General features: G+C 35.7%; 1 protein-coding gene across 1 annotated transcript in view; it reads left to right on the top strand.

Annotated features, from left to right (window-relative positions):
• LOC108714306 (cytosolic carboxypeptidase 6) overlaps window positions 1-14,130 on the top strand; it is an 871,648-nt gene that overhangs the window by 844,838 nt on the left and 12,680 nt on the right. Inside the window, exon 12 of the mRNA XM_018258404.2 lies at window positions 9,864-9,957. Coding sequence (XP_018113893.2) covers window positions 9,864-9,957 — 94 coding nt within the window. The remainder of the gene's footprint in view (window positions 1-9,863; window positions 9,958-14,130) is intronic.

Below are 14,130 nucleotides of genomic sequence, written 5' to 3'. Positions count from 1 at the left end.
TGATAAGACTTAAAGTGGTAGTATACCTTTTACTGAGCTTTTAGTATGACATAGACATTCATATTCTAAGACTATTTGCAATTGGTTTTCATTTTTTATGGTTTAAGAATTATTTAGCTTTATGTTCAGTAGTTCTTAAGTGTGAAATTTCCACAGCTAACTGGTTGCTAGGGTCCAGTTTATCCTAGTAATAAGTGGTATTAATGAGAAACTGGAATATGAATAGGAGAAGGGGTAACTAGAATGATAAGTAATAAATATTGACAATAGCAACAAAATTGTAGCCTCACAGAGCAATCACTTTTTGGTTGCTGGGGTCAGAGTCCCCAGAGTCTGGTTGTTATTTTTTTTTTTTTTTGCCATCACATTCTGTATTTGAATAATTTTAAAATTAGATTTTTCATTTCAAATGACAATTTAGGGACAAGTTTAATCAATGCACAAGTGATTACACTTGCAATCGGTGCACCCCTCCTAGCTGTTTTTTTCTTAAAGTGCCATTTATTTTTAATTTGATCGGGTCACTTATTCTATAAAAAACAGAAGTCAAATTGTCTCAGGACCAGCAGCAGTTACTTTGCATTTGTTTAAATGGGAAATACATAGTCTAGAGTACATTTTGAGGGTCAAATGTCAATCGCTCAGAAATGCTCACCTCCCAGTGACCAAGTTGTTAAGGCATGACACCATAAACAGAGGACAGTCTCTGATTCAAAGCCAAGCAGATCTATAAAAAAGTGTTTTGGAACTGTCCAGTAGAGTTCTGTGTGGGTCCAATCTGGCTGACCTGCAGCTGACCTGCACCCGCCACCCATTATGCCCCTGCTGCTCGTCCTAGCCTGCAAACAGCTCACTTAACCCTCCACTTGCTAGGTAGGAAAAGAAATCTTGCCACAAACTCAGGGGAGAGCAGGAGGGTCCAATCCTGCAATTTAGCAGGATACCCAGAAAGGTTATGCACAATCGGGCAATCAGAAATTTCTGGTCAAAACCCGACCACCTTGCAGGTATTCCGCAGGTACCCGACCTGATGCAAGACTCTACTGTCCAGGTCTGTGGTTTTACTGCAAACCATGTTCCCACATTCCTGTTGAACTTGTCCTAATTTTGATGCATTGGTATCACATTTAATCTTAGTTGATCTTTTTTTTCCTGGTTCAAACACATTAACATATGCATAAGTTTGGTCCTGCGGACATTAGCTCATCTTCCGTGTCTACTGTTTGCTTCCTCATACAATTGATAAATTCATTATCTGTAGTTTCTAAATCTTCCTAAACCGGTTACTCAACTAATTCTCCTGCTAATATTCCTTGTTGCCTACTAAAATGTGCCATCCAACTCATCATGCTGACGCTGTTAGGCCCCATTGAAGATATTTTAACATACCTTTATTCCCAGAGCAATGGCATCTTTACTAACCTCTGCACCTCCCTCCATCAAACCTGTAGCATTTAATGCTTGCTAATTGCCTCTTTCTTGTTCTGCTGTTCCCTGATATTCTCAAAATATGCCCCAATCTAGGGCTATGTGCTTTTCTACCACTTTACTACTAGTGAATGTGCTAGTCTGAATCAAAATGACCCCTTAATTATAAGTGTAATAGCGAAAGCTTATAAGGAATTGTGAGAAGGAAAGACAGTGGACCTTTTATTTAGAAAAAAGATGCCAAAATCTCTGGTTAGCTGGTTCTTATTTTTTTATTATAAAACTCAGCCCAATTTAGTACAATTCTGCACAGCTGACATATGTTGATCAATAGAGGACTCTGGATTTAACAGGCATAGAATTTTAATTAAATGGAATTACAGCAAACCATAGCTTCTCACTATACAACAGCGAGAAGTGCTGCACAAACAGAAGAGTAGGGCGCTTACTACCATGCTGAGCTGCATCCACATTCTGCATTCATAGAAGACCAAGCTTTCAACTTCTCATCAGTGCTTAATTCTTTAACAAAACCGTGTCATTAAAGTAAATTGTTTTTTTTTTTCTTTTTCTTACAGTCTATAGCTTAACCGTTTTTAGTGCCACTGGCTGTTTCAATACATCAAATAATCAGATTCAGAACTTTACAACAGTAGAACAGTAAAAGTTTAAAAAGGGCAGAGACAGTGTTTTACCACAAAATCATTCTACAACTGTTATAGTTTGCATTTGTTATTTCTAGCATAGTACAAGATCTATAATCTTATTCTCCACCCAAAATCAAATTCTTTCAGATTATATGCCTGCCCTAAACAATCCAAATGTGTGACCAAAGCACAGGTTGATTTTTGTTTACTTAATCTTCATTAAAAATAATTTATGAAGTGTATAACTAATCATTACCCTTAGCTGAGTTGTAAAATGAGCAGCAGTGGGAACTAAGATAATAGCACTATACATGGGGCAAGTTTTATTAAAGTATCTAGCTTGGACTGGTACTCTGTCATTTCTGGTATGGGATTCATTATCCAGAGACCCACTATTCAGAAAGCTCTGATATGGGGGACCATCTCCCATAGAGTCCAAGTTAAGCAAATAATTGTAATTACGTTTTAAACGATTTACGTTGATCCACGCTAGATGTAAATGATTCTTATTGGAGACAAAATCTTAAAGTCCAAATGTCAAAACCTCTAAAAAAAAATTTTTACTGGGAACCTATACGTTGGTTATTTTAAAAACATAGTTTTATTTAAGTTAATTAAAAAACAGGCCGTCGTTTTGGTCCACCTCTAGGACCTTTATCAAGATGGTATAACCAACGTATAGGTTCCCAGTGTGCACTCATTTCCCTTTGATTTATATATATATATATATATATATATATATATATATATATATATATATATATATATATATCACGATGGATCAGCACACACTGTTTTGAATGTGAAGTAATAGTGTTTATTTCAAGCAAAACACATTTTTATCGGACGTTTCGGACCCACCTGGGGACCTTTTTCAAGATCCTTGAAAAAGGTCCCCAGGTGGGACCGAAACGTTGGATAAAAATGTGTTTTGCTTGAAATAAACACTATTACTTCACATTCAAAACAGTGTGCTGATCCATCGTGATACATACATGCTTTATTGATCGTGCACTACTGGCCACATCTGTTCGAGTGCTGGTACTGTGGGATTCTATATATATATGTATATAAAGCGGTCTGAAAGCTGGCACAACTCGTCAATTGGTCGTAGTTGTCTGGGTGCAATAAGCCCAAAAATTAAGTAGAGAAATGAAGAAGCTCGCACTCTCAGGGCTTATCAAATCGAAAAAGGTGTTTATTTAGGTCAAAAAACAACTAAATAAACCTAAATAAACTAAATTTGACCTAAATAAACACCTTTTTCGATTTGATAAGCCCTGAGAGTTCTTCATTTCTCTCTCTCTCTCTCTCTCTCTCTCTCTCTCTCTCTCTCTCTCGCTCTCTCTCTCTCTCATCCTTGAAAAAGGTCCAAATGTGGACCGAAACGTCGGATACTACAGAATGATAATAAAATTACTAAACTTTTAAAGGGAGTACTGACTGAAGAATTTTGATACATAAACAATTACTGTGCACCCCGCCATTGACAGCAGCTTTGGAGTGCGGATACTCATTGGAAAATATATATATAAATATATATATATTTTTTTAAATTAATGATGATATTGCTTCCATGTTCTAGCGAGGAAGATGTGTGGATGGTTGTGGTTAAATGTGAGAAGCCAGCTATTACTATCTCTGTCATAAAAGTAATGAGAGCGACTAAATGTAATTCATTTCAGTCAAAGCTGCACTGCCCATGAAGAAACATATCTGAAACTGAAAGTTCCCATGTTACCCCTTTGTCATTATCATTTTCCTTTTATTTATTAGCAAATAGGGAAATTGTGATCTAAAACTATGGAACATTGCTTTGGAACAGGGGGAAACTGGTAGAGAAGCATGAGAAAGGCAAAAGGTAAGGGAATGTGTTGTAGTATGAGACTTTGCAGGAAGATTGATGGGTTTGAGATTTATTTGCTATCTTAAAGTGTGAGTTATATTATTCCTTTTCTTAAGAAAGTGCTGCATTGTACCGTGACTTTTCAGCGTTTTCATATTCTGCAGTAATCTAAATAACTTTGCATTTGATATTTACATTTTGCACTTTTGAAATTATTTTCCTTTCTATTCTGTCTCCAACCTGACATTTAAATTTCCATCTGGATGCAAAGATCACTGACCCTATGAAATTAAATATTATGTGTGAATATAAAAGCAGAGTATTAACAGAAATAGTAGCAAAATTATGCTGTATACATCTCACCACCTATTATGTACAAAACATTAATGGAGTTTTTTATCAAATGTCGAGTTTTAGAGGTTTGTGAGATTTTTTTTGTACCTCGAATGAACTCACAACTTGAATGGTTTCTAATTTAAGAAAAAACTTGAATGTAAAAAAAACTCGAATCAGTGTAGTTGGGGTGAAAAACTTGAATACTTAAATTGATCAAGTTTTCAGTGAAAAAAAAACTTGAATGGGTCGAATTGAGTTTTCGGGGGAAAGCCACCGAAAAAGACTCAAACATCATGAAGGCTATGAACATCTTCAAACATCTTCAAATAGTTCAAAATGAAAATAGGTGAACATTTTTCCCTGAAAAATCCACAATCATTTTTTTTCTCATCTCTGAATTTCATTTACAAATACTTCCACCTCATCCTCCTAATTTAAATGTTATCACTTAATTAAACAATTGTTTTTTTTTTTAAATATCCAGTTAATTCTAACTAATATGTCCATGCATCTCTTGCAAATAATTCCTTAATAATCAGTGAACCTTCACTACCAAATATTCATGGGTATTAAATACTGTATTTTGAGGCAGAGAAGTACTCTACTCTAAGGTGGTAATTTTGATGCTGAATACCCTTTAAGTGCAATGAGAAATATAGACTATAATTTGACTATTTGTTTAAGTTGACTGTATCTTTCATTGATGGGTAAGCGTATGGTAAATACTAAGTTAGTGTACTGCCATTGGGCATACACACACACAATTGTACTTATTGCCAGCAAAACTCTGTGTATTTATTAGCAGGTTCTGTGCACAATGAATACAATAATACATTCTGCATAAATCAACTTAACAACACAAAAAAGCAATACTAACAATGATCATCTGAAGGCGTGGGGTCTAGTGGAGTCAGTGGAGTTCTGCAAGGGTCTGTCCCTAACAATCATTATACACAAGGCTATAGTGATCTTTGGATCTTCAATTAGTTTAGTATATATTTTGTTATATGTGTATAGATATGTCTGTAAAGGTATGTGTATATACAATGTCAGGCTGGGTTACCAGGGGCCCACTATACAAAAAGGCTTATGCACCTTCATGCCTACTGCCTGCTGCCCTTCCCCCCAATATGGGGACTAACGCAAAAGTAAAGCTTGGCGCCCAAATAAATATAGCGCATGGAATGATGCTGAAAAAGGCCACTCCCTGTAGCTTTAATTACCCACATATGCCACTATGATCACTACAGATAATGGGCAATGAGTCCTCCATTAACCCCAGACATGCCAAAGAAGTATAGACATGCCAGCAAGCAATATCAGACACCCCTCATCAGATATGTATATAAAATTCTGAGCAAAAACAACTCTGAGCAAACAAAGGTTGGAAAGATTCAGAATGCAAATATTTTTTTAAAAACTATTGAAAAAATGAGCACCAATTGCAAAGTTGCTAGGAACAGACCAGTGTATAACTATACATTAGTGATGGGCGAATTTGCACCGTTTCGCTTCGCCAAAAATTCGCGAATATCGCGAAACGGCAAAAAATTCATTTTTGACTCCGGCACACGTTTTTTTGATGCCGGTGCCCATTGTTGACGAATTTTCTGGCGAATTTTCACGGGCGTTTCGTGAATTTATTCGCTGGCGGCAAATCACCCAAATTCACCGCGAATTCGCGCCTGGCGAATAAATTCGCCCATCACTACTATACATACTAAATAAACTTGAAGTTGAACCACCCCTTTAAATGGACCATATTTGCACACATTTTTAGGCCTAAACCTTGTACTCCAAGTTTAGTCACATATACTAACCAGTCGGCAAATGGCCTTTACTGGTTACTGGTCATGAGTAATGTGAGCTATAATGCTTGGGCACCTTTTATTGCATTACCCTATGCACCTTAAATACCTCTCTTTGAGCTGCTGCTATCATTTCTGAAAAAATGTTACCCCTTGTACCCCTTTCTCTTTCTATACATCACCCCTCAGATATATGCCCACAAAATTATTTCTTAGATGTTTAAACATAGAAGTTTAAAAATATAAAAATTACATGAAAAATGAGTTTCCTCAATTAATAAGACCTATTAGATTTCTGAGATTAACTTGCCCTTTAAAGAATTGAATATTTTAATTTTATTTCCATAACTTCACTTCCTCTCCCATATCTGCCGAGAGTTATTGTTTCCCTGCTGAAACCTTAAATCTCTTTTAAAAGACTGTGAGTTTTAATTGAAAATTCCCAATCAATCTCCCCCCACCCATTTTCCTCTGTACTTTTACGCACACAGCCATTTGCAGTAAATAATCTCTGGACTTGCTTCCAGCTCAGAGAAATAAATAATTTGGAATTTGCTTTATCCCATGTGATCTCTGAGCTTTAAATCACTGATTTTTGTACTGAGCTCCGGCAAAACAAAAAAACAGAGGCCAGTGAAGCGGAACTATTACTTAGAGACTGGAGCTGTAGAGCAAGAGTGCTTATCATTCCCTACACTGCAAGAAACCTTCTCAAAAGAAGAATGAAATGATAAACAGCAAGCAAGCAGTATTTCTTTGAAAAATGTATTTCAGAGTTTTCCCCAAAAAATGCTCCATTAATCTGTATTATAAATATGACCCTTATGTTAGTGAGGAACACTCAAACGTTCATTATCTCAGATATTTCTGCAAGTAGCTGCGCTTTCAAATGAGGACATTATTTATGAAATGTATTTATGAAAGCAGCGCCACTTAGTGAACACTATAGTAACGAACTAGCAAGTATGTCCAGAATTTAATTGTTAGGATTTAAAATGCCGAATTGTTTAACACTCAAATGTTAAATTGAATTTCTATCTCCAAACCTTGGAGGCTGCACAAAGAGGTTTTGCCTAAAATCATGTGGTATATTCTCCAGCATTTTTTTTGCAGTGGCAGAAACACCCCTTCCCTCCCCAATCGTTTGTAGAAGTTTGCAAGTGTGAATACTTTTCTGTCCAAATATAAAGTGATGGCTATCAGTCAAATATCACTCACACCGGTACATCCATGCATTTCCCACTGAAGTCAATGGAAACTATGGAGAAACGCTATTGGGGGTTATTTATCAAAGTCTGATTTTATCTAACATTTTCTGCTACAAACTCCGATCAAATCCACTCCGGTTTTTTACGCTTATTTACTATTACATTTCCCCCCCCCAAAAAAAAAACAGATTTTCGCGATTTTTACGGATTTTTCACCCGAAAACTCAGATTTCTTATGCTTTTTTGCCCGAAAACTTCAGGGTTTTGCACGAAACCAAGCGCACATCAAAAAATCATTGGGACTTCTCTCATTGACTTATATGCAACCTCGACAGAGATCTGAGATGCCTGATTTTCTGATTCGGACTTATGCAGCTCAGATTCAAAAGTAACAGATATGACCCATGTGCCTCCCCCCTTCAAGTCACTGATTTGTTACTGCCTGTAACCAATCAGTGGAAACCAAGAGAGCTGCAAAGCAGGAAGTAGTGTTCTGGCTATTATGTTAGACATCCAGTTACTCCAGCCTTTATACATTACATTTTTGGCTAAATAACTATATTGAAAACATTTTTATTTTGCACAGCCTATCTATTTACCCAGTTTTTACACTGAACTGTTCTTTTAACATGACCTGGAGTAGATTTAATTGCAACTTTACAGGAATACCATTGTATAACAGTAGAGTTTTTATGTCTCCATGTGAGGCAACTTCGGGCGACTACGGAAAACAAACCGGCGCGTGTGATTAGCTACAGCGTTTTTTTTTCTCATTTTAGCCGGCGCAGAGTCAGGGAAGGTGTTCGCCAGGCGACCAATTCTCCCCAAAACACCCTGTGTGGCCCTTATATGAATCTAGCTCATTCTGATTAGTTTAGGTTAATGGTCCGAAAAGCCTTTTTTTATTTTTTTTATCACAACTCTGCATTTAATTGATTTTTTTTTACTCAAAAAACTGGGCAAAATAAGAAAACAAAGAAAAGCATATGATCATAGTAACCCTTTAGCTTTATGTAAAGCAGATAATGATCTAGATAAGGACCTACATATCTATTTTTTTTTTACTATGATGTATTCTTGTTAAGGGCAATGGCAGATTAGATTTTTCATATGGGTGGAAGCTACTCTATCCACAAGTGACAAACGCCCTGACATTACCACCCTTAAAGGAGAACTGAAGTTTAATAATGAAGTAGGGTAGAAATGTTGTACATTCTATTTTGGACTTCTATACCAGCCCAAGGTAACTACAGACCTTTTGGAAGGAAGATCTGTGCCTTCAAAGATGCTCCAGTAGTTCCCCATCTTCGTTTCTGCTAATTCACTGCACATGCTCTGTGCTGCTGTCAGTTACCTGAACTTAGGGACCAAAGCACAATATACTGAATATACAGTATAAACTGTGTAAAATAAATGTCATAATATTATGTCATAATATTAGGCTGAATAGTAAATAATTCAGATTATGCCAGCTCAAAAATCAGCACAATTACCATAAGAATTTAATAGCTGCTCAAAGCACACTGAGCATGTGAGTGTCACAGAGAATCCTAAAAATCCAAGATGGGAAACTCCTTAATAATATTCTAAACACTGTTGCAGTGTTCAACATGTTACCATTCTATGTTGTTTAATACTTATCATTGCCTTTTATTGTGCTTCCGCTGTTTAGTAATGATGTACGCTATGCTTTTATCGCCTATAATGTCCGCGAGTGTGTTTACTCATTGCAGCCTCTCAAGTGTTAAATGCAATTCCAAACATTAGCGAGAGACCTTCACAAAGGTAATTAAAAGTTTGTCAATATTATTGGTGTGGAGTACAGATTGCTTATGCAATATCGAATTGAGAGCTCACCTTACAGTTATTTGAAATACTCTGCCTGACTGGTTTCTGTATAGGTCAGCAAAATGAAATAAAAATCTTCCATTAAAAAACGAACTGTTTGCTGTCTTTGGTGTTAGGGTTAGAGGGTTGAAAATAATTCCTTTTTTTATTAGTCACCCAAGCATGTACAGGTATGGGGCCTGTTATCCAGAATGCCTGGGACCTGGGGTTTTACGGATAATGGATCCTTCAGTAATTTGGCTCTTCATACCTTAAGTCTACTAGAAAATCACTTGAACATTAAATAAACCCAATATAATTCGGAGTCTACTATCTGGAAAAATCTAATAAACATTAAATAAACCCAATCGGATTGTTTTGCTTCCAATAAGGATTAATTATGTCTTAATTTGGCTTAAGTAAAAGGTACTGTACAAAATTTTGGATTATTCTAATAAAATGGAGTCTGTGGGTGACTGTCTGGATAATCTGGATAATGGATCCCATACCTGTATTTCATATTGTAATAATATCTATATTGGTGCTATAACATGTATTGGCCAGGCCAATAAATACAATATATTGGAAGTCAGAGGTCTAGATTTTCTGGGTGCATTATTCATTTAAAAAACCATGAACTATTTATAAATGTTTGTGAATCGTAATTGATTACCAAGTTTCATTTTGCTTCTGATCAGGTGAATAAATATTGTATCCATCACTTTACCTGCATATAGTCTTCCCTTAACTTGAAAAATAATAGATAAGAAATTTGGAAGGAATGTAGCAAAGACCTTCATGGATTACTACCAGTTAAACAGCTCCATAACAGCAGGACCTGAAGCTCCAATAACACGGTAAGCCTACTTGGATTATTCCTTTATGCAAGCATTTCATATACTATGGGGCCGATTTACTAACATTCAAATTTCTATTTTTTTTTTTTCATGAATCTTATTTTTTCTCTAAATATTTTAGTGTTTTTTTTTAATATCCCTAAAACCCTAAAATACAAGATTTATTAAGTGTAAAAACCAAGAAAAACTCGAAACACAACAGTTCACAAAGTAAAAGAAGTTGAGGTCCTATAGAAATCAATGGGCTTTTTTAGCCATTCAGACTTTGAGGTTTTTGGATTGTGTTTTCATAAGTAATTGTAAAGGTTTTTGTATTATTAAGAGCATCATTACTTTTTTTTGGTTAGTACTTTCAATATTTAGATCTTTTCATAAATTACATGGCATTCATTGTTTTAGAGGAAATGAGTTTATTCATGGTTTCAAAAACATCTAAAACCACTAAAATGAGAATGTTGATAAATTGGTCTCCCACGTTCAGATATCATGAATCCTGTAAATATATCCTGTATATAAGTCAATGGGAGAAGTCTGAATGATTTTTGATGTGCGCTGGGTTTCGTGCAATACCCCAAAGTTTTTGGGCAAAAATCCGAAAAAAATCATGAAAATCAGATGAGAAATCCAAAAAACCCCACTAAAATATGTTTTTTTTCCCGCAAAGCAAATTTTCGGGAAAATGTAATAATAAATAAACGTAAAAAACCCAAGTGGATTTGATCGGAATTTGTAGCAGAAAATATTGTTATAAATATTGACTTTAGGGGGCACATTTACTTAGCTCAAGTGAAGGAATAGAATAAAAAATACTTCAAATTTCGAAGTATTTTTTTGGCTACTTCGACCATTGAATTGGCTACTTCGACCTTCAACTACGACTTTGAATCTAACTATTCGAACTAAAAATCGTTCGACTATTCGACCATTCGATAGTCTAAGTACTGTCTCTTTAAAAAAAATTCGACCACCTATTTTGCCACCTAAAACCTACTGAGCATCAATGTTAGCCTATGGGGAAGGTCCTCATAGGCTTTCCTAGCTTTTTTGGATCGAAGGAAAATCGTTCCATCGATGGATTAAAATCCTTCGATCAAACGATTTTTCCTTCGATCGTACGAACAAAGGAAATGCGGTTAATCCTTTGACTTCGATATTCGAAGTCAAAGGATTTTACTTCGACCCATAGTAAATGTGCCCCTTAATAATAAATAACCCCCCAAGAGTTAGCAACTATTGGCAGTTTTCAAGGTGGTATTTTCTTGAAATCTTATTTCAGTAATTGCATACTACATCAGGTAAATGAACATGCATTATTTAACTGCAAAGGTACAACCTGAATTTGTAATTATCTAAAATGGTTTAAATGAGATTTCCTTGCAACACAATATAGTAACATACTGTTCCCACCAAAACTGCAGTCAGAAAACATTTTGTAAATGTTACACTTGATAAAGGCCTTAGCCTTTAGCTTAAAACTTTTCAAATAACATCTATAACTTTATAATACTCAAAAGGCCTTTGCCTGTACCCTTACAGCTCTTGATAACATCCTAAAAGATTTGTGTGGTTGGTATTTGTTTCACCTATTTATTTACAGGGCACGTTGGCATTGTGACATGTTGCAATGGTCATTAAAACACAGTCTGCTGTTCAGATTTCAGTGTTGGAATTCAGCACTGGGCTTCTGTACTGTATGGGGCAGATTTATCAAAGGTCGAGTTGAATTTTGGAATGAAAAGAATTTGAAAATTTAAAAATCTTTAAAAATTCGACTTCGACCATTCGCCATCTAAAATTTCCAAATTGCTGTTTTAGCCTATGGGTGACCTCCTAAAACCTATTTGGAGTCAATTGATGGGAAAATCTAGGTTTTTTTTTGGAAAAAACTTCAAATCGAATTTGATCGAATACGGACCTATTCAATCGAAAACTGAAAAAAAAAAACATATATATATATATATACACTTATATATACACACACACACATATATATATATATATATATATATATATATATACACATACATACATACATATTATTCTGTATCCATTCAAAGCTAATATGAAAATATGCATTTATACATACATGAAAAACCATATATATATATATATATATATATATATATATATATATATATATATATATATATATATATATATATATATATATATATATATATATATATATATATATATATATATATAAAACATACAGAGCACACAGTATGATCCTATCTTACTAATTACCCAGAGATTTTTGCTTAGCATTAGGGTCGTTCTGTTTTTATTTGCAGGAAACCAATTACAGCAAGGTCAAGCTTTCTCTGTCATTGCATATAAATGAATGTTTATGATATAGAGACTGTCAATTCTTCAGCAAGATGCTAAAATGTTGCATATATAAATAAATGTATTATATATATATATATATATATATATATATATATATTCCAGTATGTTTAGCACACCACTGCATGAATAGTCACAAACTCCTGACCCAGGTGCTACCATCAAAATGCTGCGTACATAAATCCAAAAAATGAGGTGCACACCGGGAACCTTTGTAAAGATAAAAAATCGATATTTTATTTATTACATGTTTAAAAGCAGGTCAACGTTTCGGTCTTTTCCTAAGACCTTTATCAAGACCCATAGTGCCCATTAAAACATCTTGCAAATAAATAGATAAAACCAACTGCACTCACCCAATCCCGTGCCCCCTGTGTGACATGTGATGAGAAGTTCCACCCCCTCAGTGAGGTTAAACAAGACACCACCTGAACCACATCAAGAAATGGAAAAAACATGGTTAATCTCATTTGTAATACTATCCACAGATACAATGTAGCACAACATAACATCAATGTAGCAGAACTGTAACCAATATGTCTCAAGATTAGCAGGATAACAAATCACTTCCTAATGTTGTTACTTGTATCCTTTATCTTTGGTTCAAAAAACAGAGGAAAGAGCAATGCTCATTTAACCCTGCCGGGGCCAAGGTGTTCAATCTTTTTATCCAGAACACCTCGCGCTGAAGCAACATTTTTGATCTATCACCTCCCCTCCTCGGTGGTGGTATGTGATCAACGGCAATATAACGTAATGTGGGTAATCTATAGCCTACTGCAAGAAAATGGTTCGCTACTGGTTTGTTGGTATGCCCATCACGGAATGCAGTGCTAATTGCGGACCGATGTCCGTCCATGCGTAGACGTAGTGTTTGATCAGTTTTACCCGCATACGATAGCCCACAAGGGCAAGTAATCATGTATACTACATGGGTAGTTGTACATGTAATGTGGTGTCTTATTAGAAACCGTTTGCCAGTCTGGGGGTGTAAAAAACTGTTTCCCGGTGACATAAATCTACAAGAGGTGCAGCTAGGGCATTTGAAACAACCTGGTGTATCATTCCGTAACTAGGATTCCTGTCTCGTCTGGTAGCACCTCACCGGGTCACTCTTTACTAAGAGATCCCTCAAGTTTGTCCCCCTTTGGTAACAAGTCATGGGTTTCTCAGGAATTATCCTATTTAAACTCTCATCAGCTTGGATTATACTCCAGTGATCCCTGATCACCTTTGTTACTATATTGGAGCTTGTTGAGAACTTAGTACTGTAAATGAAATTGGGGTGCTTCACCCCTTCTAACCGTGGGGTGCTTGCTGCAATACTAAATTAGGATACCCTCGTTCTCTAAATCTGGCCCACATCTCCTTTAACTGTTGCTCTGCCAAATCAGGGTTCGAATTATTCCGTAAAACACGGCAGAATTGTGAAATTGGCAAAGATTTTTTCATCGGTCTAGGGTGACAACTGTTGTAATGAAGGAGAACATTTTTGTCAGTTTTTTTACAAAACAATGTATATTCAATATGATCATTCTTTCTCCATAATTCAACATCTAGAAAATTAATACGCTCCGGATGTAATTCATAGGTAAATTTTACTGGGCCACCCAAGCTATTTAACTCACCAACCATCTCATGGAACTCTTCCTCCATGCTACCCCACACGATGATGATATCATCGATATAGCGACGGAAGAAGAGTATGCTATTTCCGTACTTTGGCACAATGCAATGTTGCTCAAACTGGTGCATAAACAGGTTGGCATATGAGGGTGCCATGGCCGCCCCCCATTGCCGTCCCGGAAACCTGTAAATAGAAAT

This window comes from Xenopus laevis, chromosome 4L (genome assembly GCF_017654675.1).
Source record: "Xenopus laevis strain J_2021 chromosome 4L, Xenopus_laevis_v10.1, whole genome shotgun sequence".
Classification (NCBI taxonomy): domain Eukaryota; kingdom Metazoa; phylum Chordata; class Amphibia; order Anura; family Pipidae; genus Xenopus; species Xenopus laevis.
The sequence above is the reverse complement of the archived record's forward strand: the minus strand, read 5'-3'. Positions and strand labels throughout refer to the sequence as shown.